A 27,912-nucleotide genomic window follows, 5' to 3' on the forward strand; every position below is an offset into this window, starting at 1 on the left:
GTATCTATTAAAGAATAAAATACAGTAAGACCACCTGGGTTCAAACACTGACTCTATTTCTAACTGGTTGGAAACCTCAGGAAAGTTATTTAATGTCTTTGAACTTGAGTTTTCCTATGTGCAAAATGGGAGAAGAAGAGGTCCTACCACATAGGGTTGCTGGGCACAGGCAAACATATTAATATTTAGCAGATTGCCTGAAAAACAGTGGATGCGCAATAAACATTAGCAAACACGATTATTGTCACTGACACTGTGAGTGCTCATGGGAGGTAATCATACAGCATGACTATTTCTGACTCCCTCTGTCCCTTTTAAAATGTATGACCCTGGACAAAATCTCAGGCATCATCACAATCTTTCTGATTATTCCTAGGCAATAATAATTTAAAAAAAAAAAAAAAGCATTCAGGTCACTTTAGGCCATAAAAACTCTTAATTCAGAAATCAGAAAGTCCAGTCCCTCCTAAGAAGTATAACGTGTAACCTGATTTAATGTTAAATTGTCTCCCAGGAGGGTTTTGCTGCAGGCTGGCAGCATTTAGTAAGAAAGAGAGGCCTCTTCCTTGCCCCGTCCCACAGGCCTTTCCAGCCCTCAGCATTTCTTCTCTCCCCCAGCTTGTTGTCTAGTTTCTGACCCTGCCAGAGGCAAAGAAAGTGGGATAGAGGAGAGGGAAAGGTGGGCAGAAAGTTCTTATTTTAACTGATTCTCTTTTGGGCCAGCTTCTTGCTCTGAGGGCCTGAGAGGTGTTTAAAGATGACTTTTTCTAACAATTCCCTGGGTTCTTCAGGGCCCTCCCCGAACCAAAAAAAAAAAATTTGAAATATTCGAATATTCTTCATCTGACAGAAATAATGTATCTTACCCTGGCTAGCCACCTCCTTTCTCTGCGGTCCCCTGTCTCTCCTCCAGGCAGCAATCTTGGGAAGGATTTTAAATGACTCCTGCCTGACTCAGGCGCCCACACGGCTCACATTTGCTCCAGGGGAAACTGTCCCCCAGTTAACTCTGGGAGTGTCTCCTTGCTCCTGCCTTTAGAGCAGCTGGCCAGCCTGTCTCTTTGCCTTTTGAATTTTCCAAGTAGGATTCAGAAAGCAGCTGTGTCTTCCTCACTGCCAGAGACACACATGTCCATGAGGTCCCTTCGGAAGCTCTCCCTGGACTTCATCTGAAGGGAAAAGCAGTCTGTGTGTTCTTCCTGGCAGGGGCAGGGTACTCACAACCATGCTTTCTCAGAAGAAATCCTGTCAGACTTCTCCTTATCTCCACTCTCTTGATCCTTCCATATCTTTAATGTGGGTGGGGTGTTTTAAGAGTCAAGAAACTCATGAAAATTTGCATTTTTGGATGGCAATCCACTTTGGAATTTCACACGTATTGCAACTTGGCACTTCAGTTAAAATGTCCAATTTAATATTTTATTACATTATCATTTTTATTGAAATATGAATTCACTCTTTATGACAGACTAACTGCTGTGATACAAATATAAACAAAGCACAATGATAATATAGAAGAATAAACAAATTTTATCCAGGTTTGAGAGTAGAGGTTGGACATGGAACGCTTCGCTGAGGCAATAACATTTGAGTTGCGCCTTCAAGATCCGCTTGTTCGTTTAACAAACATTTACTGAATACCTATTATATTCAAAGCAGTATTCTAGGTGCTGGAGATAGATCAATGAACAAAACAAAGATCCCTGCACTCATGGAGTTTATATTCTAGCAGGAGGATGGGAGAACAGATAATAAACATAATAAATTATATAATGTGTTCAAAAGTGGTAAGTGCTATGGGGGAAAAAGAAAACTAGGGCAGGAAAGAAAAGTTCATGAAACAGAAAAGAGGAAAGAGATGACCAGGGGAAAAACACTATGAACAAAGGCGAAAGTTTAAGGGGAATGCCATAATCAAAGAACTGAAGATAGAGATAGCGTAGTGTGGCCAGAGTCGAAAGCAATATTAAAGATGCACGTGTGTGCAGCCCCTACCTCACACCTCATCTCAACTCAACAATTTGCACTAAACACCGTTATTTGCACATTGCCCCCACCTTTTTTTCTGGAACTCATGAGAGTTTGCTTTCTGTTCTTATCCCTATGGATATATGTCTGAGACCTAGAAAGAAAAAGTACAAGAACTAATTTAATAATTTTTAACTTGAAATTCCATGAGACGGAGCTGAAAGGTCTGTGGTGCCTATTCAACAACAATCAAAAAGAATCGTCAAACACCTATATATTGTAGGCAATCAGATGTGAAAATGCACAGTAGATATGGTCCTTGTCCATCAAACAAAGTATGGCAGAAAAGGCAGAAGCAAGCCCCCACCTCTGCACAATCCAGCGCGGCTCTGCAACAGTAGGACCCACTGCTCAGGGCTCAGCAGTACATCACCTGGTGGAAGACACCACAGCCAAGCACTAGAAACAGAAAGAAGAAGCCTCGTGCCACTTGCTTCACAGGCAGTCTAGACAGCAGGCAAAGACCGAGAGGTAAATCAACAGAGATGAGAAAGAACTAGAGGTTCTGCAATAGTGAATTTGGTTTAAAAAAAAAAAAAAGCGGCCGGGCACGGTGGCTCACGCCGGTAATCCCAGCACTTTGGGAGGCCGAGGCAGGTGGATCACAAGGTCAGGCGATCGAGACCATCCTGGCTAACACGGTGAAACCCCATCTCTACAAAAATACAAAAAATTAGCCGGGCCTGGTGGCAGGCGCCTGTAGTCCCAGCTGCTCGGGAGACTGAGGCAGGAGAATGGAGTGAACCTGGGAGGCGGAGCTTGCAGTGAGCCGAGATCGCGCCACTGCACCCCAGCCTGGGAGACAGAGCAAGACTCTCAAAAAAAAAAAAAAAAAAAAGCAATGAGTTATTATTGTAACCATGGCTTCATTTCCTACCCTTATCCCAGGTCAACCTGTCTTAAGGAAACCCTGCCAATAGCAGCAAGGACTGTGGACTGTATTCACCACTACTGTAACTATAATAGCAAATGTATCTTAAAAGTGCTGCTGCGATGAATCTAATTCTCTTTTCTTTAAATGCAAACCAAAGTCTTCAGGACAGAGTTAGCCTTCAGGCTAAAAATTCCCCATTGAAATTCTAATCCCAGCTCTTTCACTGAAATAGCATCAATCAGACCATCACCAGTAAATAAGTTCTTTCAATTCTTAACTCCCTTCTTTAAAAGAGGTTTCCATAATCGGCTTGGAGATAGGCTCCCCAAAAGTTAAGCTCCAGATCCATATGCTGTGCCCAACGACAGCAACTTAGAAATTATTTTCTCCAACTTTAAGAAGGGGATATGGTTTCATTGACAACAACAACAAAAAGATACAGAAAAATGTGATGTTACGGTCTGAATCCCTTTGAAAGGTGGGACTCTGCTGCCCCCTGCTTCCCACTATAAAAACTGCTTAGGGCAGAACTCGCAATCACTAAATCATTGAAGAACCAGTCTCTCTCTCTCTCTCTCTCTCCCTCCTCCCCCATCTCTCTGTCTCTCTCTCTCTCTCTCTCTCTCTCTCTCTCTCTCTCCCTCCTCCCCCATCTCTCTGTCTCTCTCTCTCTGTCTCTCTCTCTCTCACTCTCACTCTCCCTCCTCCCCCATCTCTCTGTCTCTCTCTCTCTGTCTCTCTCTCTCTCTCTCGCTCTCCCTCCTCCCCCATCTCTCTGTCTCTCTCTGTCTCTGTCTCTCTCTCTCTCTCTCTCACTCTCCCTCCTCCCCCATCTCTCTGTCTCTCTCTCTCTGTCTCTCTCTGTCTCTGTCTCTCTCTCTCTCTCTCTCTCTCCCTCCTCCCCCATCTCTCTGTCTCTCTGACACACACACACATATGCGCAAACACACATACACATACGCCCACATACTCCCAAACCAAAATTACTGACAATACTTTAGGGTCTCCAAAGACATTCTCTGTTACCCAAACTCCTCTATTATGTAAACACTGGTTACCTAGACGCAGTGATAAGGGCCCAGGATGGCTTCAGCACGCTGAAGGGCACCATGGATCTCTCTTTAGAATCTGTTCCTGCCTGTGCTATTCCTGGAATACTCCTTGGATTTTGACCATCACTTCCTTGCTGACAGAGAATCTCTAACACTTAACACCCAAACTTGATTCATACTTGAATATCCAAAAAGGCCTTCAAACTCAAAATGACCAAAACGAAGCTTAGCATTTCTCCTCACAAACCAGCCAATATGAGGCTTTCCTTCAGTGAGCTTGATTTATTTTCATGGTACTACTATTCTTCAGTCGCTCTAGTTAAAAGATCGTATTCCACCTTTGATATGTTTCCGTCTCACTGACCTCCTGCTTCAAATGAATGGCAGGTACTGCCTTCTTCTATGCACGTCTTTTAAACCTATTGCCTCCTCTCCAGCTACCCAGGTTTAGGCCTTCCTTGGGCCAGCACTTTTTCCATCTGGAATGTTACACTAGCCTTCTAACTGCAGTCTCCACCTCATACCAGCTTGTCTTCATTCCAATACATCTTAAAATTGCTGGCAGGTTCATCCTTCTGAAGTACAGCTCTGCTCATGTCACCCCATTGTCTCCCTCATGCCTCAGAAAAAAATCCAAACCCTCTAGTCTAGCATCCAAGGCTCTCCATGACCTGCCACCCACTGATTTTTCTACTGCGTTCAAGTGACCTGTGTATAAGGCACATATTGTTCCCTAGAGACAGTGCATGATTTTCTTCTGTGCCTTGCTCCTGCTGATACTTCTTCTGTGAATGCTTTTCTTCTACCACTCCTATTATCTTCAGTTCTTTAGGCCCAAATCATTTGCATCATTCAAGTCCTAGGTTATATACTATTTCCATTGCAAAGCCTTGCCTAATTCCTTCCATTGGAATATATCTTTCCTTCTCTGAAGTCTAATCACATTCTATCTGTTCCATTCTTTTGTTGAAATGAGCAAATATGTATTCAATTTCTGCTGTGTACAGGAATATGCCTGGTAAGGACACAATTGGGGCAAACCAAAACAGACACGATTCCTATCCTCATGGATCTTACAGTCTAGTATTTGCCATTTTCCAATTTGTATTCTCTTCCTGTGCAAGTCTTACTTTTCCTTCTAGACTGAAAATTTCATAAATGCAGTATGAAATTTTACATTTATGTATATTTCATTCGTTTTATGTCCCCTCATACATAATATGTAGCAGAATACACTGCATGTGTTTTAATACATATTTGGATAAATTAATACATGTGTTAAATGTTACTAGATAGATGAGCTTCAGGGTCATTACTCACTTCCCAAGCAAAAGTAACTGATTAACTTTTTTTTTTTCTTTTTCGAGACAGAGTCTCACTCTGTTGCCCAGGCTGGAGTGCAGTGGTGCGATCTCAGTTCACTGCAACCTGCGCCTCCCGGGTTCAAGCAATTCTCACACCTCAGCCTCTCGAGTAGCTGGGATTATAGGCATGGCCATCACACCTGGCTAATTTTTGTATTTTTTAGAGAGATGGGGTTTCACCATGTTGACCAGGCTGGTCTCAAACTCCTGACCTCAAGTGATCTGCCTGCCTTGGTCTCTCAAAGTGCTGGGATCACAGGCGTGAGCCACTGCCTGGCAACTGACTAACTTTTGAGTCTAATTTTATGGATTCCCTGGTTTTAAAAATTCTTTGCCATTTTCAGTGTACTCAGAGTTAAGTGCTCAATCACTAGAATCAAAACCAGGGATGAATTCCGCCACTGCTCCTTACCAACTGTGTGAGCTGGGGTAGGACTGGAAGTTACTTCACCTCTCTGAGCCTGTTTCCTTATCTGAGTTTGGGTGAGCACTAAGTAACATACTAAATGCAAGGCAACTAATGCAATCATGATACATTAATGTTCAACAGTTTGAAGCTATCATTATTTATTCCTGTTGTCTTCCTTTGAATCTTAGCATGTAGATGCTGTTTCCCAGAGCATGTTGCTGTTTCAGTGGTATGCTTGCTTCTTCAGCTTCTCTGACAGATTCCGTTGGAAAACTGATACAACAGTCATTCTCAATCCCTTTCTTTCTTCCCATCTTTTACTATAGACAGACAGCAATATCCATGTGACCCAGATCTAATCAAAGAGACAGAGGCAAAGGTCTGTTAGAGAACGTCCAGGAAAATATTTGCTTTCCTGATAAGGGAGACAGATAGGTCTGGGGACAATTTTCCCTACCATCCCTTCCTTCTCTCTTTAATGTAGATACATTATTTGGAGTCACAACTGCATCTTGAGATTTTGTGGGGAAGGCCAAAAAAATTGAGATGCTGACTCAGACAACACTGAGCAGCTGATCCGATACAAATAGTCATCTAACTCCAGACTTCTTGTTATGTGAGAAAAGTAAACCCTGTTTCTTTAAGCCAACATGCATAGATTTTTGTTGCTTGCAGCCAAATACAGCCAAGACTGATTCTCAAGCTCTCAAGGCAGTTTAGAGTATATGTAAGAGAACATTTTTAAAAGATCATATAGCTCTGTTATTCAAAGACTCTTCAGGCCATAAAAGGCAAATACCTTATCAAAACATCATATAGGAAGAGTCTTACACATCTAAAAGGGATTCAAATTAAACTAAGAATCATCATGAAACTAATCCTGAGGGAAAAAGTTGTAACAACCCATTGAGAAAACCTTGGTTGTGTTCACTGAGTGCCTGCCATTCTAGGTGCTGAGGTACCAGTGCTGAATTAAAAGACAAAATTCTTGTTCTCATGGGGCTTACATTCCAGTGAAGGAGACATGTGATAAGAAATAAATAAAATCATTTTAGATAGTGCTGAGTGGTAACAGAGTGATGGGATAGAGAATGACTACATGAGAAATCCTCTCTGAGGAAGCTGCAATTTAACAGAGCTGAATGATGAAAGGGAACCAGTCATGCAAAGGTTTGAGAAAAGAGCATTCCGGGCAAAGAAAACAATAACCGCAATGGCTAAAAGACAGAAACAAGTGTCGTATATCAGAGGAGTAGAAAGGACAGTGTACCTGTGGCATAATGGGTAAGGGGAAGAGTGACAAGAGATTAGAAAGACAGGGGCAGGATCACATATGATATTGCTGACACAGTACCAAATTTAGATTCACAGGAAGCTTTTAGAGAGGGCACGCAGAGAGACGTCAGTGTTTGGCAGTGGCCACACGCAGTGTGAGCAAATATTCATGTGGACACTCGTTGGGGTATATAGAAAGCTGGTACAAGGAGTGGTAACTTCAGGGAAATTAAAGAAAGTAAGCAAGCAGGTAGAGGTAAGGACAAGAGAGTTTGACCTATTTTTGTTACTGGACTAGAGAGCTTGACCTGTTTTCCTTACTATACTCTGAGTACTCAGATAGCTGAGGGATCTGAATGAAACTTAGGGATACATTTGTAACTAGAGGAGAAAGAAAGCTATTCAACACCTTTTCTCCCTCTCTCAAAATCTTCCTTGGAATATTGCCTCTCTTACTTCCTGGGAGGCCCCCTCGTAGGAAGCGACCAACTGAAGAACAGGGCACTGTCTCTATGTTATACACAATTAAGTCCTCACTTCACATCATAGGATGGTTTCTTGGAAACTGCAACTTTAAGTGAAACAACTATAACGAAATTAATTTTACCACAGGCTAATTAATATAAAAAGATTAAGTTCCTATGGCATGTATCTACTCACAAAACACCACCAAATACCTAAAGACAAAATACACTAAATAAAGACATTAAACACGAAATACATATGAGTATACATATGTTTAGGAAAGATTCATAAAAACAAGTAAGATAATTATTTACCCAATTTTTGGTGAATCAGTGAGTGACCCATAGTGTTGGTGAATTAAACCAAGGAACATATTTGCAGAGCAAAAATTGTAAGGACCACCTCCTCCCACCGTGCAGTTCAAAACCAATCACAAATATGGCGGGCTCACTGAGCACTTCCATACCGCATCATTTATTGTTGTGCATTTGTATGATGATTGTCTACTTTAAAAATTTTGATTTTGATAGAAATTTGTATTTTTTCATTTATTCATTCATTTGTCCAACCCACTTATTCCAATTCAGGGTGGTGGGTGAATGGAGTCCATTGGGCAGCTCAGGACACAAGGCAGGAACCCATCCTGGACAGCACGCCATTCCCTTGCAAGACACGCTCACGCATATGCATTCATTCACTCAGACTGGGACCATTTAGACACTCCAATTCATCTAGCACGCACAGCTTTGGGATGCTAGAGGGAACTGGAGTGCCCAGAGAAAACCAACACATGCAAACTCCACATAAACAGTGGCCCAGCCAGGAATCAGTGTTTGCTCACTCATCAACATTATAACAAAACAATATTATTTGAAGATGCGCTGTACTTCCTAACAATCATACCACCACCATTGACTACAAATTTTCTGCTGTGGGGTTTTGATCATGGATGAAGTTAGAAGAAATAATTTGGGATCTCTGAAGCAGGAGGGAAACCCATGAAGCCTACAGGGCATGTTTCTTATGTACAGTGTATCTAGAGGCAGTTTCTAGGCTTTATACAATTTTGTGTGGAAATCGGTGCTGTCAGATAGACTTGAGTAAGTAGGTCATTCCTGAAGTGTAGTTGCCTCCTAATTGTCTTTAAGATTCCTAAGGACAAGGATTATATCTGTTTCCTTCATAACCATACGCTTAGCTCCAAGCATCAGTATCTGGCAGATAGTAAGCACCCAATATACATAAGATGAATAAATAATGCTTCAAGAAAACAAAGTCATACAGGTTAAAGAGATACCAGAAAGCAAAATAAAAATCCCTACACACATTTTTTTAAAGTCTATATGTTTATAGATGAAACATCTGAAAGAAAAAAAAAATAGCTGTAGCATTCATTCATCCAACAAATTCCTTTCTGGGGCATCTATTATGTGGCATGCACTGTGCTAGAAGCTGGAGATAGAAAAAAGAGTGACACAAGACCTTTCTGGGAAGCAGAGGCCCACAGTGTAGAGTGGAGAAAGAAACAGCTCCACATTTTCGTGCCTGTTCTGACGAAGTAAGCAGGGGGTCAGGGGGCTCAGAGTTACTGGCGAATATGGAGAAAGAAGGCTGAGAAAACCCAGGAATACTTCCTAGAACAGCTGAATCTAAACTGCATTGTTTCGTTTTAGGGAAATCTTAATACCTTTAACAGAACATTTAGAATTCTGCTCTAAGTTAGTTCAAATTCCACACCTAACTTCCTTTAATGTATCTAGACCAGTGGTTCTCAACTAGGAGAGATTTTGCCTGCCATTTGACACTGTCTGGGAACATTTTTGATGGTCTCACTGCTGTATGCTACTGGAATCTATTAAGTAGAAACCAAGGATGTTGCTAAACATCCTACAATGCATAGGACAGCCTCCCACAACAAAGAATTATACAGTTTTGGCCACATAGTGCCAAGACTGAGAATCCCTGATTTAGAATGAGAGAAGAATTAGGAAGTACCATGCAAATAAACACAAACACATGGTTTAGCCAAGGTTTCTCCAATGTAATTAATGTGACCACAGAAATCATTTAATTTGATGCCTCAACTGTAAGTCAATAAAGTACAAATAATAAAACAATCAGTTAAAATTTTTGTGATGACTCTGAATAAGATACTTAAATATCATAAGTACAATTCATATATTTATATTAATCAGTTATATTCCTAACATTATGTATGAAGCCCAGGGTCTCAGGAAAACATTGCTTAATTAGAATTCCAAATTGAAGAATGTCATACTTAGACAGGATTTTTTATGTATAGCTTTCAGTTTCTAGGATAGAAAAGGCTTAGCCCACTCCTTTTGAGTTTAAAATTACATTATATAGTCATATGTTCAGCATCTTTTAGCTGGATACATTTGTTCCCCATAGGAAGTTTATAACTTGTAAAACGAGTTTTATGCAGAATACAAATTGGGAGTATTACATGACTATCTCTTGAGGGCACTGAGTTGTGCAAACAACATCATTTTATCTGACGTAGTGGCTTTGGATTGGTTTATCTGTTCACCCTAGGGCTGTCTGGAATTATAGATCAGGGACATCACTGTCATACCCCAGCTGCTGCAGAAAGCTACTGGAAGAAAAGGAGATTTATGAGTATTCTGGTTATACTGAACTAAGGACACAGGAGTTACACAACAAGGAGCCTGGTGGCTCTAAATTGCAGGCATTATGCAAAAAGAAAATGCAGAGTTGGGTGTCAAGGGAGTTCTCTAGGAGCAATAGGACATCTTTGTAAAGTCTCTAAAGAGTAAATTTAACAGTTATTAAAGAACACCACCCTGTTGTTGCAGACATTGAACTTTATATCACCAGAAAGGATACACGGGATTTTCAGGAAAACATCTGTCATTTAACCGTGGCAGTGACCCTCAGCACTGACAAGCAATTCAAATCCCACTTGAGTAGAGTGATTTAACCCTTTAGGGGTGGCCAAGTTTGAAACACTATTAGCAGATTATTAATGTCCTTGTCAGTTGAGGATCTTTGATGCCAAATGAAAAAAAAAATCATTGAGAATAAGTGTAATTAATTATTTTATGAGATCTTCATAAATTATTTCCTTTCAATTATATCAAATTATCAGGTCTTGATTTTGTTCATTTTGACCACAGGTCTGTGCAAACCTTAAAGAGAAATAAATAGATATAATGTAATCTTCAAAACATGTTGTGAAAGATCAAAACAAGGTCAAAATGAACTTATAAAATTGTTTTGCCTTAACTTCATATAAGGATTTACCAGGCCAATACTTCTTTTTCTCTCTTATCTCTAATTTAAAATGAACAAACAAATAAGCTCCGTTTTTTTTGTTGTTGTTGTTGGGTTTTTTTTTTTTTTGTAGGTAACAATAGGAAAACTAAAATATTAAGGGGCCAACCAGGCACCCTAGACAGTGCTAGGTGTTTATTCATTTAATCTTTGTAACGACCTAGCAAGGAAAGTAACATTATCTTCATATGACAGATGAGAAAACAGAGGCTTTTCTTAAACGTTTTTCCCAAGATGGACAGAACTAAAAGATGGTACAGCTGGGGTAGGAGTGGGGAACAGCAGGGAAGGAAGGTTTGTTAAAGCCCAAGGCTAATAAGCTGTGTTACACTATGCTGCCCCAAGGAACTACATTTTTACTGGTGTCAGACACATGAATATTAAAATTCTTTACTTGAAAGAGAAAGCATTAATACTCTAAGTTGACCATGAGCTCCCCTAAACGCCATACCCATATATTGAATTGCTTACTTGACAACACAATTTCAGTGTCCCACAGGCAATGCCAATTTAACATGTCCCAAATTTGATTTATCATCTTCCTCATGTACATCTGCTTTTCCTGTTTCTCTTAAGAAACAGTATCAATATGTATCTCCTTGAAAAGGAAAATGGATCATAAGGAAATGTACAAAAACTATTAATAGTGCTATTTATCTTGGTGGTTAAATTCTAGGTATTTTTATTTTATTCTTTATACTTCTCTATATTTTCCAGATTTAACATTTACATTATAATGTAAAACATCATTATAACCTACTGTTTTAAAAATTTTTTAAAATAACAAATTGGTACAGTAAAAAAAAAAAAGTCCACTCTCCCAGTTCAACTTCCCTCTTCATATGTAAACACTATTTATATATCCTTTCAGACATTTTTTCTAGGCAAATGTATTTTTATTTCTATGCATCCTGTAGAAACAGTTTGGAATTTGTATACTTGCATATATACATATATATCATTTTTCCTAAGTGAAACTCTAATATATACTATATATTATACTGTAACTTGCTTTTTTCCTCTTAACAATATATCTTAGAGATTTTTCCAAGTCAAAACATACATATCTCTCTCATTCTTCCTAATGGCTAGAGTATTTAGTTGCGGTGCCCATACCATAATTTAATTATTCCCTTTATTGTTAAATGTTTCCTATTTCTCATTATTACAAATAATGCTGCAAACTCCATTCTTATAGTTATATCCTGTTTCATCAATTCTTAAACAAAAAAGACTTTTTGCCTTCACATTTTATCATTTTTGGTGCTTGGATGCATCTTACAACTGATGGCTTGTTACCATCACTGTCATCCAGGTGGTATTTGTTTTGTAAACTCTTTGTTTGTTTTTTTGACGTTTTCCTGTAGGAATAAAAAAAGCATTAGCCTTAATGCATTTTACATTTTATGAAAGAGGTATCTTTTCATTCATGTGTATTTCAGACATTTGTGATTTCTGGCAAATACATAGCTATTTACAGGTGGGACTGCTAGATTAAGGGGTATGTACACTTTTGATTTTGCTAGATACTTCCAAATTGTCCTCCAACTTATACAGCCATGGATCATCTTGGAAAGGGCTTGTTTTGTTTTCCTCACCAACAGTGACTATTATAATTCTTTTCATATTTATCAAGGTAATGGTTGATAAATTGGGGCTGTTGACTTAATTTACTCTTTTTACTCTTATACATATTGCAAATATTCCCCCCACCCCATTTCTCTTCTTTCAACTTTGTTAATGGTGTCTTTCACCCTTCGGTTTTTTTTCTTCTTGTACCAAATCTGTCAAACTTCTTCTTTTCGACTTCTGGGGTTTATAATTCACGTAGAAAGACCTCCACTCTGAAATTAGAAATGATTTTTCCTACATTTTGTTTTTGTACTTAGGTAGTTATGTTTTTTGTTTTTATTTTTCTTTTTTTAATCATTCATAGGCTCCTTTTCTTTTACCCATGATTTCTTTTCTTTTTCTTTTTCTTTTTCTTTTTTAAGACAGGTTTTCACTGTCGCCCAGGCTGGAGTGCAGTGGCCTGATCTCAGCTCACTGCAACCTCCACCTCTTGAGTTCAAGTGATTCTCCTGCCTCAGCCTCCCAAGTAGCTGGGATTACAGGTTCGCACCACCATGCCCGGCTAATTTTTGTATCTTTAGTAAAGAGGGCATTTCACCATGTTGGCCAGCCTGGTCTCAAACTCTTGACCTCAAGCGATCCACCTGCCTTGGCTTCCCAAAGTGCTGGGATTACAGGTGTGAGCCACTGTGCCTGGACTTTTACCCGTGATTTCAGCATGTAACTATATATCTACACATTACTTGAGTTTGTTTCTTTAATGTTTCATTGATGTATTAATCTTTGATATACTTATTCTTTTGTTGTATGGTTGTAGTAAGAAATGTAAGTCAAATGTTCCTCATGTAAAAAAAATTTCTTGGTTATTGACTTTGTATATGAGTTTCTGAATAAACTTAAGCGGTACACACTGCTAGTAATACACTAATATATGCTAACATCCATTCTCCCCTTTTTCTCTAATAGAAGCCCTTCCTTTTCACCTAGGAACATGGCCATATAGAATAAACACAATTCCCATCCTGGAAGCTAGCTGTATTCATGTGGCTGCTTTAAGCAATGAGATTCATGTAGAAAGGTAGGTACAATTTCTGGGAACAGTCCTTTTCTCCCTCTCCATGGGCTGGAATATACACAGGACAACTGAACATAAGGTTGGTTGGTTGGTTGGTTGGTTGGTTGGTTGGTTGGTTTTGAGAGGGAGTCTCACTCTGTCACCCAGGCTGGAGTGCAGTGGCGCGATCTCGGCTCACTGCAAACTGCGCCTTCCGGGTTCACACCATTCTCCAGCCTCAGTCTCCCAAGTAGCTGGGACTACAGGCGCCTGCCACCACGCGCAGATAATTTTTTGTATTTTTAGTAGATACGGGGTTTCACCATGTTAGCCAGGATGGTCTCAATCTCCTGACCTCATGATCGGCCTGCTTTGGCCTCCCAAAGTGCTGGGATTACAGGCTCGAGCCACCACGCCCTGTCAAAGATAAGGTTTTAAAGACAGCAAAGTAACAAGAAAGAGGGAGCCTCAGTCTCTGACATCTTGAAGGGTGACACCAGCCCTGCCTTGTCTACCTGAACTTATATATATGAGAAAGACACTTCAATGGTCCCAAGGCTGGTATTTTTAACTTTTCTCTCACCGCCACCACTAACCCTAAGTAACAACTGGAATGGTAATTAATTAATGAATTATCTGAAGATAACTGGCATATAGACAATATTTTTCAGACAGAAACACAGTGCTTATCTATTCAGGTATTTTATTTCCTCCATTAACATGTATCATTTTCCTCATATGGATTTTGCATTTTTCCCATTTCTTAGACAGTATACAGTTCCAAGTTTTGTTGCAAATGGGATTTTCAAATTACATTTCCAATCGGCCAATGCTATATTCTATATACAGATTTTCTATGTAGTACAGATTTTCATGATGAACTATTAAACAAAACTACCTTTTATCATGTCTAATAGTTTCTCAGTTGATTCTCTTGGATGTTTGTCTCTACAATCACACTGCTCAAAATAAGGACTACGTTGTCTCTTCCTAATACTTCTATTTCTTAGGGTTAAATGATTGTTGCATAGGCAACGGTCATTATTGTCTTAATCCTGACTTGAATGCAGATGTTTGAAGCTTTTCTGGAAGACCTCCCTACTCCTTAGCCAAGTTAAAAGGTTTATTCTATTCTCAGCCTGACAAATTTTAATCTGGAATGTGTTAAATCTTAGGAAATGTTTTTCCAGCATCTATCAAGTTTATCTTGTTTTTTTTCAAGTTAAAGTAATAAATTTCCTAAAGGATTGAGTTACATAATATGTTATGTTGCACTTTTCAGATAAACCCTACTCTACCATGACACATTATTTCGGGGTATTTAATTGGTCTTGCTTTTTCAATGATTACATTTGTTCATAAGTGAGACTGGTCCATAGTTATCTTTGATGAACAATTTTCTAGAATAAGGATTATGCTAGCCTCGGAGACCAAATTGAGATGTTTCAACATTTTGTTTAATCTAGAACTGCTTAAATAAAATAGGGATTCTCTTTCGTAAGTTTTTATTTCCCTTTAAATGCAAGCATTATAAGGAGTGTTTTCTTTAGTCTTACTGTTTAAAATTGATTTATTGCTATCCACTTGCTAATTTCTAGTTTCACTGCATTGTCATGACAGGATGGACCCTGAATTCCTACCTATCAACAAACAAAAAAATATTGTGGTTTGCTTCATGGTCTTTTCGTGGCATTTGAAAAGAAATATTCTACAGCTATTAAAATTTGTGCACTATATAATTCAAAATGTTTCCTCTATTTTGAACTCTTTATCTGATAATTTCTAAGAGCTGTGTTCAAATAGGTAGCTATGATTACGTCAATTTCTTGTTTATCCAAGTTTTTCTTTACATAATTTGATATCATGGTGTGCATAGTGTTTCATGACAGTTAATTTCTGAAATCCTTGCATGTTCTAAAATTGCTAGTGTCCTTACTGTGCCCTTACTCTTGATAGTTTCACTCAAGACAGAAGTCTAAATTCAAAATAGTTCTCCCTCAGAACTTCAAAAATAGCAGTATCTTGTAGTACTCCAATGTACAGATGACAAGTCTGAGACCAATGTGATTATTTTCCCCTTAAAGGTACACTGTTTCTCTTTAGACATTTTGAGATTTTTCTCTTAAGCTTGGGATTACACGTATTTTGTCAGTATTCATCCAGTATGACTTTTTCATTGTTTTTGCTCAACACTGGAGACTTCTAATATGAATCTTTCATCAGAAGATTTTTTTTTCTGATCCTTCACTTCTTTTTTCACTTTCTGGAACTCCTCTATATATTTATACTTACATACATATTTTTATACATTCAAAAATATTTATTGCATAGTATTTACCTGGCCTGTGATACATGCAGGGTATTCAATGGTGAATTCTCTATACATATGGCTCTTAATCTCATGAAGCTTAATCTTTAAACAGATGTTCTGGGTTTTCTATGTCTTTAAGAGATACATGTTCTAGGTCTTTTACTGTAACTTCTATATTTTTCATCTTTTCTTGTAAGCCTCTGGAAGTATCTTCAGCTCAAAATTCTAGCTCAGTAATTTGATTCTCAGCCATGTTTATTCAACTAATCAGCCTAAAACAGAGTTTATTTTCACAACTGTTTTTTATTTCCAAGATACTTCTTTATAGCAACTTGCATTTTTAAAATTAGTACAATAACCTCTAAAATACTTGAAGATTATGACATATAATATGATGAGGATTACATATAAAACTATTATAAGTAGCGCTAATTATTATTCCATATAATACTAATTATACTTGGTCATTTTTTTCCCCCTGAATTGTTTTCCCAGGAATTCTTTCTGCTTGTTAAGTTTACTGTACATATTTCATGTTGCTCTTTTCCTTAAGTTTTTGCTGTTTCTCATTTGTTTGTCTATTTGCAAATTAGAGCCTAGGAGTCAACAAACTTTTTATATAAAGGTTAGGTTTTGAGGCCCACACACAGTATCTGTCATATATTGTTTTGGTGTTCTACAACCCTTTAAAAATGTAAAATCTACTAAGAAATGGGGAGGCCGCAGATAGTTTTCCAACCAATAAATTTCTCAGTATCATTATCTGGAGTTTATTTTCTGGGCTTGAGTGAAAAATTTCCTGAAGATTGTGATTACAGGAAACCTAGCATTTTAATTGTGTGAGAAAGGAGAAAGGAACAGTCAGAAGGAAAACTGGGAAATAGACAGCTGGCAGATTTTTGTTTGCTTGTAAGTATGAGGAACAAAGCTCCTTGCGGTAATCACAATATACCTAGGGCATTGCCACACTTCGATGACCCCTATTTATATGCTCTGCGTATATACTCTGTGAATCTCACCTTATTTGGCAAACATCAAGTTGTGTTATAGCTTTAGCTTAGAGGAATTGTGTGGACCAGTAGCTCTGAGTCAGAGACCAGAATAACTATCTAGTCCTTTAAAAATCTGCCTTAGCACACTACAGACATCCCATCTCAGAGCTGTCTCTACAACTAGAGTCATTCTTTAATTATCATCTGTATGTGGCTGTCAGTTCCTTGGCTCTCTTGGTTTCACTAACATCTAATTCCTTGTTTTCTAGAAATCTTCTAGAAATATTTCACAGCACACTTGTCTTTCTAGTGTGATTATAAAGCTATCCTTATTACTGAAATTTATATTACTGTACCTCCTCTATAATTTTAATAGAACTTTAGAATATAATGAGTTGAATCAAGCATGCCATTTTAATCTCTTTTAAATCTATACTTTATACTGATCGAATAAATAAACTACTCATAGTACCCTTCCACACTCCATGCTATTTCATACCTCCCTGTCACCAAGGGGGCCATCTGTCAACATCAACATCACCTCACCCTAACCCCTAATATAGTATTTTTAAACTTTGTTTTAAAACAAAAACTGGGAAAATTTATCATTGTGGGATTCTCCGTAGTATGTTCTGAAAGCATTAGAATTCATAACAGACCTCTGGGAATTAGAGGTCTGGGAAAAAAGAAGGGAAAGTCAAGCAGAGATTAGACTAGTGTGGCTGTCTCCAAGGAGGCCTCAAACGGTGGCAGGACCTACTGAATTTACCATTGCCAAGAATCTGCCTTTCAGCCTTGCAGATTCCCTGGATTTGTTCAAATACCAAATAGAGATCCAGCACTCAGGATAGGAACCATAACTACCAAATAAAGTCAAATGGTTTATTTATAAAATGAACCGTAACTGTCACGCAGACTAGAACATTTCTGCCTGTGTGGTTACTCCATTTTCTGTCCATCAACAGGTCTCAAACTGTAATCAAAAGTTTGTATGCCAGACACAGCAGCTCATGCCTATAATCCCAGAACTTTGGGAGGCCAAAGCAGGCGGATCACCTGAGGTCAGGAGTTCAAGACCAACCTAACCAACAGGATGAAACCCCATCTCTATTAAAAATACAAAAAAAATAGCTAGGCATGGTGGTGTGTGCCTGTAATCCCAGTTACTCGGGAGGCTGAGGCATGAGAATCGCTTAAACCCAGGAAGCAGAGGTTGCAGTGAGCTGAAATAGTGCCACTGAACTCCAGCCTGGGTCACAGAGTGAGACTATGTCTCAAAAAAAAAAGTTTGCTTGTAATTAATGCCACTAAATGGTACATTAAAAAATGATTAGAATGGTAATTTTATGCTATGCATACTTTACCACAATAAAAAAAGTCTGCTTATATTCAAAGTAAGGACAATTTGGTAAATAAATCAAATGTTAAATAACATCTAAAATAATCTGATAATATCCACAAGATTAAAACAGAGTTCTTAAATACATTTCAACATGCACTAACATTTACCTTTGTAGTTCTTTTCTCTGTGTCTACATGTACAAGAATGAGCTTATTATATGAGAAAAGTACTAATCCTACTAACTTCACAATACAGTTGTAAGTATTAAATGAGCGGGGGGAAGGCCCCATTTTCTGACTACCGCAGGTCTATTACAGATTCCAGTGCTTTCAGAAAATATTATGAAGAATTCCCCAAACCTATGTTTATATTCAAAAGGGCAGAAACTCCTGTCTTGATAGGGGAGAGTTACAGGCACCAGGAATTTGTTTGAGGGCCCTATGAATGTTCTCAAAGTGCAATCACTGACCACCTTCAAAATCATGTGAGATATTTGTTAAAAATATATCACCTCCAGGCTAGGCGTGGTGGCTCATGCCTATAATCCTAGCACTTTGGGAGGCTGAGGTGGGAGGACTGCCTGTGTCCAGGAGTTCAAGACTAGCCTGGCGACAAAGCAAGACACCATCTCTACAAAACAAATATTAGCTGAGTGTGATGGTGCACACCTGTGGTCCCAGCTACTTGGGAGGCTAAGGTGGGACGACCACTTGAGCCCAGGAGGTCAAGGGTGCAGTGAGCCATGATCATGCCACTGAATTCCAGCCTGCATGACAAAGAGAGATCCTATATAAAAAAAATAAAAATAAAAAGTGGGAAAAAAGAACATCTCCAAAGAATATGCTCTAGTAAAATCTAGGTTGGTACCCCCAAATCCTCGCTTCTACAAACATTTTAGAACTACTCCCGTTTTCTAACATTTAAGATGACCTGAAGGATGAAGAATCAGCCAAGGGAAGCTGATGGGTACAGGCTATAGAAACAGAAAATGCAAAGGTCTTTGTAGGAAAGAACTTCATCAAAAAAGTAACAGAAGGCCATTATGGCTGGTGAGAAGAATGGCATATGCTATAAAGTTGGAAAGCTAGGCCAGTCTGATCAACATGATAAGGAGTTCTAACTGTATAGGTACAAAAAAAAAAAAAAAAAAAGCATGAGATTAACATTATCTGAATTACATTTTTAAAAGCTTATACTTGTGTAGAAAACTGAATCTACCACAGTAAGGGTGGAATCAAGATTCGTTAATAAGAAACGATCATGACTTGAACTGGGTTGGTTGCCGTGGAGGTAGAAGAGTGGGCAGATAAATGTTGGAAGTAGAACAGACAGACTTTTTGACAGACTGGAGGTAGGAAGTGATACAAAGGGAAGAATACAGGATAGTCCCTAGGCATGTAGCTGAAACAACTGTGTAGGTTATAAATAAATTTCTTTGGTTATTTAGAACTATGTATCTCACTTTGCAATAGAGAAAACAAGTGATAATTGGAAAACAGAAGTTGAAAGATGTTTAAGATCTTATATAAATCCTTATTACAAAAGCAATGAAAATATAAACACTAAGGATCACAAAAACTAACTTGCCTATAAACTGCCCATCTACAAATTACCCAATAGGAAATACATGAATTTGAATTTCTGAATAAAGCACAGTAACAAAATACACTTTTATCATTATCTTGCAAATTAGCTAGTCTGTATAAAGGCTCATGTGTCCCACAAAAAAACACTACTTAGATGTTCTTTCCTATCTCTCATTCTAAAACATTTATCCAGTTGTTACATAGAATTTTTGTTACACAGTCTTCTTTCCAAAAGTTTCATATCTCAATCAGATTACCAGAGACATTGTTTTTTAAAAAATCACTCAGCTTAGTATCAAAAGAACCAAATACTAATAACCTAGAGGAATTTATTACTATTTTACCTTAGCCCTTCCACAAATATTTTCAAATAAAGGAGAAACAAGCGGGTAACAAGTCCTATTATCCCTAAAATTTGAACGAAGCAAAAAGGCTTTCAAAAGCCTGCTAAGTAAATACAGACTCCTAGAGAGTATCCAAATTTCTCTAGTCTTCAAATAACCTTCTCTTATTTGGCACCAAATCCCTAAAATTAGATGCAAGTATCTACTGGATATTCCTAGCTTTAAGGTAGGCAAACTTAGTTCACCTCAAAAAAAAACTGTATTGGTCCAGAAAGTCTAGTTTTAAAAGTCTTATTTTATACAAAAAGATAAATTATCTGTGGGATTCTACAAATGTCCATATATTCACCCACTTAATGCCTTACAATCTGATATAATACATTTATCCATACAATGCCTCAAAACTTTAAGAATCTAATTTCACTGAAATGCAGCCCCCTACGCCAGGCATGGGCTCACACCTGTAATACCAGCACTTTAGGAGGCCAAGACAGGCAGGTCATTTGAGCCCAGGAGTTCAAGACCAGCCTGGACAACATGGTAAAACCCTGTCTCCACGAAAACTACAAAATTTAGCTGGGCATGGTGGCTCACACTTAACAGTACCAGCTATGTGGTAGGCTAAGTTGGAGGATCACTTGAGCCCAGGAGGTTGAGGCTACACTGCACTCCAGTCTGGGCGACAGAGTGAGACCCTGTCCCAAAAAAGAAAAAAAAAAAAACGGACCCTACTCTCAAAAGAGGCCACAGTAAAGACTGAAAAAAACAAGAGCACTACTTATTAGTGACATAGATAGATGGTTGTTTGAAAACAAATGACTTAAGAATAGATCCTCTATCAAGCTCAAGTTCTCTTTTTATATATGTAGGTATATAAGCCATAAAAAGTAATTTTTAAAAAAGGATAGAAGTATTTGAAAGAGAAATAATTCTTTTAAAAGAAAAGTCTGCTTTTTGTTTCTTCAGCCAAAAATAGACATGACAAAAGAACTAACACAACTACAGAAAACTTTGTATCAAATGTATTTTCAGGAAGACTTCAAGATTTGACACAGGCACAGGGAAAAGGAACAAACTAAAAAGAGTATAAATAAGGTCAGTTACAGACTCACTTCTATTTGAAATGTGTTTTTAAAAAAATTTTTAGTTTTACTTTTTAAAAATATGATTGAGAATTTTTTTTTCTTTACTTCAAGTCTTCTCAATCCTCTTAAAATACTTGTGAGCTGAACTGATACATTAAGGCAAATTTTGATTTTAAATATTCATTTCATTGATGAACTCTGTTTCATTTAAACTGCTAATCCAGGGAGAACGTTTTTTGTAAAAAACATTTTATTGCTACAAAGGGAAACATGGTCACAAAGAGCCTTTAAGCCTATCTTAACGCAAATTACTATTCAATGTCCAATGCAGTAAAAAAATACACAGTCAGAGCACAAAATACTTGCCCAGTTTATATCTTCTAGGGTAAGTATTCAAAAAATTGATGCACACTTGAATATTCACTCCCAAGAGCAGCATTTAAGATAAAATTATTAGAATAGCTATACTAACAATACACATTTGTTATCCTTAACACCAATAAAGTAATAAAAATTAAGCTTAAAAATTATACAAACAATTTATCAGATCTAAGTTTGGTAGCTATAAAAACTAAACTAAAATAGTTTTACCTTCATTTTATTAAACAAATGTTAAACATTTAGAAATTATATAAAACAAATTTTAATATGTGGAATGCATGCAACATGGGTGTTAATTCATATTTTAAGCTATTAAATGTCTTACCCTTTTTTACATTAGAACCGAAATGTAAAGCTCCTTTTAAATCTAATATCTTATATTTAATTTTCTTCAGGTTGCTCAACAGGGAAATCAGCCGGTTCTTCCTTTGCTGTTTCTTCCTCTACTTCCTCTACTTCCCCCACTCCCTCTACTTCTCCCACTGCCCCTACTTCCCCTCCTTCCCCCACTCCCTCTATATTTCCCTCGCCCTCTATTCCTCCTTCTCTCACTTCCTCTACTTCTTCCACCTCCTCTACTTCCCCCACTTCCTCTGCTTCTTCTTCCTCCTCTTCATCCTCCTCTTCTTCAATAGGTTCATCAATCTTCTCTTCATCTTCCTCATCTCCTTCTATTTGCTGATCCTGAGAATGGTCTTGAATTTCAAAAGGATTCTCACCCTAAAAACATAGGAAATGGGTTTTAAAATCAGCACATTCATTATTACATGATATGGCAAGTGAAATTTTTACTTGCCATATCATGAGGAGTAAATGCCATTTTGAAACTTTTCATTATAAATTGTAACAAATTCATTAAATATTTGCTGAGTGTCCATTTCATACCAATGTGAGCATATAATTTACTGAAGCCATTACTTTATACTCCATAACTGGAATCTTCTAGGGTAAGTATTCAAAAAATTGATGCACACTTGAATATTCACTCCCAAGAGCAGCATATTTTCCCCTTAACTGTATTTCTAAAATCATATATATATATATGACAAAATCATATATATGTCATATATATATATATATGACAAAGGCAAGTGTTGTTTTTGGTAGAAACAGATGACACAAAGATTTACATTTTACTTAATTATATGAGTATTTAATGTTACAGAATCTCTTTAAAACTCAAATGAAAATCAGGTACCTTGCCTAATCTATTAGATACCATGCCTTACTTCTACTTTTAAAAAGTAGACAAACCTCTCAGTAAACATTCACAGGTACAACTTTATTTTAATATTTGAATTATATATCTGGATCAAATCTCATACAAATTTGACCATATCAGAAGGCTATATTAATGTAGTAAGAAATGAAGTAACAGTGAACGTTATTAAGCAGGAAAACATTAAGACTGGCACTACCCTTTAAGATGAATGCCACAGGAATGTGAAGGATGAAGTAGAGAACCAAAAGAAGGAATACTAGTGAGGAAGCTACTCTAATACCCCAGACCAGAAATGTAAAAGATGTGGTGACATTATTCACAGAACAGGTAAGTTACAATCACTATTCTAATGGAAAGGAAAAGGGGAGGAAGTGTGTATATGTTATTAATATATATAATTAAAACTTCAGATATCTAGATGTCTAATAGGCAGCTATAAATCTGCAACTCAAAAAAGAGAGGAGAGTTCAAAGTAAGATATTTACATTAATGAATTGCCTGCTTGCATAGACTGCATGGTGAAGCCAGAGTCTTAAATGGCAAGGCCCTGGGATGGGACTGGTGGATTAAGTAGAAAAAAGGGCTGGAATAAAAACCCTATGAAGATGCCTACTCTATACATGGAGGCAGCAGAAGTTAGAAGTGAAGGAACAAGGCCAGGCGTGGTGGCTCACACCTGTAAGGCTGAGGCGGGTGGATCACGAGGTCAGGAGATCGAGACTGTCCTGGCTAACACAGTGAAACCCTGTCTCCACTAAACATACAAAAAATTAGTAGCGGGCACCTGTAGTCCCAGCTACTCGGGAGACTGAGACAGGAGAACAGGGTGAACCCAGGGGGCAAAGCTTGCAGTGAGCCAAGATCGTGCCACTTCACTCCAGCCTGGGCGACACAGCAAGACTCCATCTCAAAAAAAAAAGAAAAAAAAGAAGTGAAAGAACACTTGGTGCAGGAGAAAACCCAGGACAGTAAAAGACTACCTGATAAAAGAGTTTCAAGAATAAGTGATAGATCAACAGTGTCAAATGATATGTATAAAAAAGCAGAAAGCAATTGAAAAAGGTCACTAGAGTTGATCATCATTACAGAATGGAGGTTCTTGAGGATTTATTGTACTATCCCCTTATTTTCATACATTTAAAATAGTATGTTATAATTTTTTAAAGGTCACTAGATTTGATAATGACATCATTAGTAATCTTAGGCAGAGCAGTTTCAAAAGTATGATGTGACAGTTAAGACAGCAGCAGTTGTCCAAGAATGTATCTTTAAAATTTCCTGTGAAGCTGTCAAAAACCACAGGCCCTGGTTCCAACACCCTGAGATTTTCATTGAGTCTGTACTGGAGCTCCTGCTGAAAACACCAATTCCTGGATCAATCTCAGACCGCCTAAATCAAAATTTCCAGGAGCAGCTTGGTAACTTGCACATTTAAGAAGCATTTCAGGGCAAAAATGAGCTTGGCATGGTAGTACACGCCCGCAGACCCAGCTACTCAGGAGGCTGAGGCAGGAGAATCGTTTGAACCTGGGAGGTGGAGTTTGCAGTGAGCCAAGATCGCACCACTGTACTCCAGCCTGGGCAACAGAGTGAGGCTCTGTCTCAAAGTAAGAGAAGCATTTTAGGAGGTATTTATCAGTGAGGTTTGGGAAACCCTAATTCAGAAAGCCTAAAAAAAGGGCTTAGGCAGCTTTTCATTTATCTTAGCCTCACGGGTAACTGAACACATTCCTCTGGTTGAGAACTACTAGTTTAAAGAGTGACTAATAGAGAGGAAGCAAAGAGCACGTGCAAAGTAAACTACCATTTCAAGTATTCTGGGAAGAGAAAAGATGATAAAATAGGGTGGGCCAAAGTCTAGGAAAAGTTAAGTCATTTTTAGTTTAGGGAACTCATAAGCATGTCTATTTGAGGAAGATCAGAAAAAAAAAAAAAACAGGAAAAAAATCAGATGCAAGTAAGGGAAGAAATAGTGATGAAATTAGGACACATATGAAAGGCAATGATTTTTCCTCACAGATAATAAAGGTGAAGGAAAGATATATCTAAGACAGAAATGCGAACACTTACTGAATTTACATCTAATGGTCTCAATCTCCCTAATGCAGGAGAGTAAGAATATGGGAAGTAGCTGAAGGTGGTGGCATGTGCCTGTAATCCCAGCTACTAAAGAGGCTGAGGTGGGAGAATGGCTTTAAACCCAGGAGTTCAAGGCTGCAGTGAGCTATTATCACACCATGCATTCTGGCCTGGGCAACACAAAGAGATTGTGTTAAAATATAAACACATATATAAGAAAAAGAATATGGAAAACAAAGAGAGCAAGAATGAAATCTGAGATGTGAAGTTATTAAAGGTTGGAAAAGTCACTATAGGAAACACATTACACTGGTAGTTAATAAGTAAAATTATTGTGAATTGAGTAAAAAATCTGGGAAACACAGGACTGGCACGCACGATTCCACATTTTTTAGAAAGACAAACATTAAAGCTAACCATAGAGCTAGAACGAATAAGGAATTTTAGAACAGCACCATTCCCTACTGAAAGGGTGATTATCAATGCCCACAGCAAGGACTGAAGGCAGAACAAGATGATACAGTTGGACAATTAGGAGAAATTGATGAACTGATCATCTCGATGGGGACAAACTTGTTTTGTTTTATTTTGTTTTTTTCTGTCTTCTCTGCTGTGTCTCTAAGGGACAAAGATTTACAAGGGCATTTTGTCAGACAGAGAGTACTTGACAGTGGAGGAGTTTTAAGCCATGACCAGAGCTGACCATGAGCAGAAGATGTTCTGGGGAACGACAACAGGGAACAGAGCAGACAGGCATGCCGAATAAAGGGCCATCAGTGAGTAATGTGACCCCCGTGCTTCCTGAATTTTCACATGCATATAAATCAACAGGAATCTCATTAAAATGAAGATTCTTCTTCAGTAGTCCCGGGTATGACCTGAAATACTGCATTTCTAATGAGCTCCCAAGTGATACCAATACTGCTGATCCACAGATCACATTCTGAGTAACAAAGTTCTAGAGGAGTTTTCAGTTCAGGTGCGTTCTCTATAATACGTGTATGAGCAGGATACTCCCACCAGTGACATCTCCCATTCCATGAAGTGACTCAATTGTGTAACTTGAAAACACTATATAGAAATTCTATGTGTAACCTGAAAACACTATATAGAAATTCTAATTTTGCATTCTTCCCTTATTAAAAATTATCTTCACATATCAATAGAAACCATTGACTTCTCAGAAGTTTGTGACAATGCAAAAATAAAAATCTAATCTTTCCTTCTTTAGCTATGATGCTTCTTTTTGATGCCATACCTCCCATAAAATTGGATTTCAATTGAGGGCTGCATTCATTTTTTTAAAGCAGTGTCAAGAATGTAGTAAACGGTGACAAATATTAACAAATATTAAATTAACAAATTAGAAAATAGGTCCCTAAGGAACAAGCTGAAAGAACTGATATTATTTCGCTTGGAAAGAACTGGTAGAGGGACAATTTAATGGTCATTAAATATGTATCAGGTTTTCTTCAGAGTAGCTGTTAACAGTCACAATAGACAAAATAAACAAAACTTCTTTAATCTATACTTACTAATGCAAATAACACACTTGTACATCTTCAACACAACTGCTCTCTTCAGTATAGAATAATGATTTTAAGGTAGGTATTATTTTGTAAAGACTGAAAAATAACTTCTGTCAGACCAGTCTGGGTATTATAAGTAAAAACAGAACAAAACTGGCCGGGCGCGGTGGCTCAAGCCTGTAATCCCAGCACTTTGGGAGGCCGAGATGGGCGGATCACGAGGTCAGGAGATCGAGACCATCCTGGCTAACACGGTGAAACCCCGTCTCTACTAAAAAATACAAAAAACTAGCCGGGCGCGGTGGCGGGCGCCTGTAGTCCCAGCTACTCGGGAGGCTGAGGCAGGAGAATGGCGTGAACCCGGGAGGCGGAGCTTGCAGTGAGCTGAGATCCGGCCACTGCACTCCAGCCTGGGCGGCAGAGCGAGACTCCGTCTCAAAAAAAAAAAAAAAAAAAAAAAAAAACAGAACAAAACTAAAAGACTAACCTCTAAAATTGATTTCTATTAATCTCCTGAATCATAGTAAGCTCTTATTTGTATAGTGTTTATAATAAATTTTATGTAAAGATGGATTCAAGCCATAACATATGGCAAAAACCCTGAGGAGTAAAGAGTTCACATCTGAGTTTCCTAACATTAGAAGCAAACCTCTCTTCTCCTGCCCTCCAAATTCCATGAGATTCCTTCTTCTGGAGCAACATATCTGACCTTCCTGCTACCCTCCAACTTTTATCCAAAGAAAAGGAATGACATATGCAATTAGTATGCTTGGAAGAAAAAATTAGGTGTACACAATACAATCCCTTCTGGGTCCCCTCTTTTGGGTCTTCCTAGTGACAGAAAAGGTACATCCTAGTCTGTTCTACGCCATGTGGTAAACTAGGAGAAGCCTGTTGCTCTCCATCTGGGCTGGTAACAGAAGTTGGGAGGATCTAAGTCTACCTAATTCAGAAGTGAAATATTAAAAGTTCACAGCAACTACATAACTAAGATATATTCTCCAAGTCAATTTTTCTTAAATCAAGAATAAAGCTGACATTTTGATTTTCTATCTAATTCTTGTGTATTTCTCAATTGATTCAGAGCTACAAAGATGATCAGAGGAATCACTGCTCCCATCTTGACCAACCCAACAATAAGGAAAAAAGATGTTTTACCTATATACAAGATACTGAGTAAAATTCTTCTTAATATGTTATACTATATTCAAGTATCACAAAAGGTTACTATGTCACCAGTTAATTACTGCAATACCACAATATTATCGAAAAGGTTTTTGCCCTAATATCTTACCTTAACAAAACGTTCATATCGCGCCTTCACTATTGGATTATTTAAAATGCTTGTAGCAGTCAAGACACTCTCTCTTTTTATTTGTTCCTTATAAGCCTATAAAAAACAGAACACACTGAGGGTTCTTGAAAATCATGCTATGAAAAATATTTCCATAATTAAAACAGCATTTAATGCTCAAACCCTTAGATTTGAATGACTTATCTTCTTACAAACTATAGAGCAACAGTACCTACTATAACCACAATCTAAATCTATGAATTAAAACACTGAAGATTCAAGCCAATCAGCTTCAACAGAAAACACTCAGTCCCACAAATCTACAAGTCTAGATTCTAC

At 37.9% G+C, this 27,912-nt stretch overlaps 1 protein-coding gene across 5 annotated transcripts in view; it reads right to left on the reverse strand.

The window, feature by feature from the left end:
• Positions 1-16,002: 16,002 nt before the first annotated feature.
• ZNF326 (zinc finger protein 326) overlaps positions 16,003-27,912 on the reverse strand; it is a 220,675-nt gene continuing 208,765 nt past the window's right edge. For 3 of the 5 annotated variants that reach the window (XM_074002009.1, XM_065519069.2, XM_065519063.2), the window contains 2 exons: positions 27,574-27,669; positions 20,991-22,169 (listed from right to left, as the gene is read on the reverse strand). In XM_074002009.1, the coding sequence (XP_073858110.1) occupies positions 21,831-22,169; positions 27,574-27,669 (435 nt within the window). In that variant the 3' untranslated portion in view covers positions 20,991-21,830. Of the gene's footprint in view, positions 22,170-27,573; positions 27,670-27,912 lie in introns of all 5 variants that reach the window. The other 2 variants (XM_074002006.1, XM_074002014.1) reach the window with 1 other exon arrangement.

This window comes from Macaca fascicularis, chromosome 1 (assembly GCF_037993035.2).
Source record: "Macaca fascicularis isolate 582-1 chromosome 1, T2T-MFA8v1.1".
In the NCBI taxonomy this organism is placed as follows: Eukaryota; Metazoa; Chordata; class Mammalia; order Primates; family Cercopithecidae; genus Macaca; species Macaca fascicularis.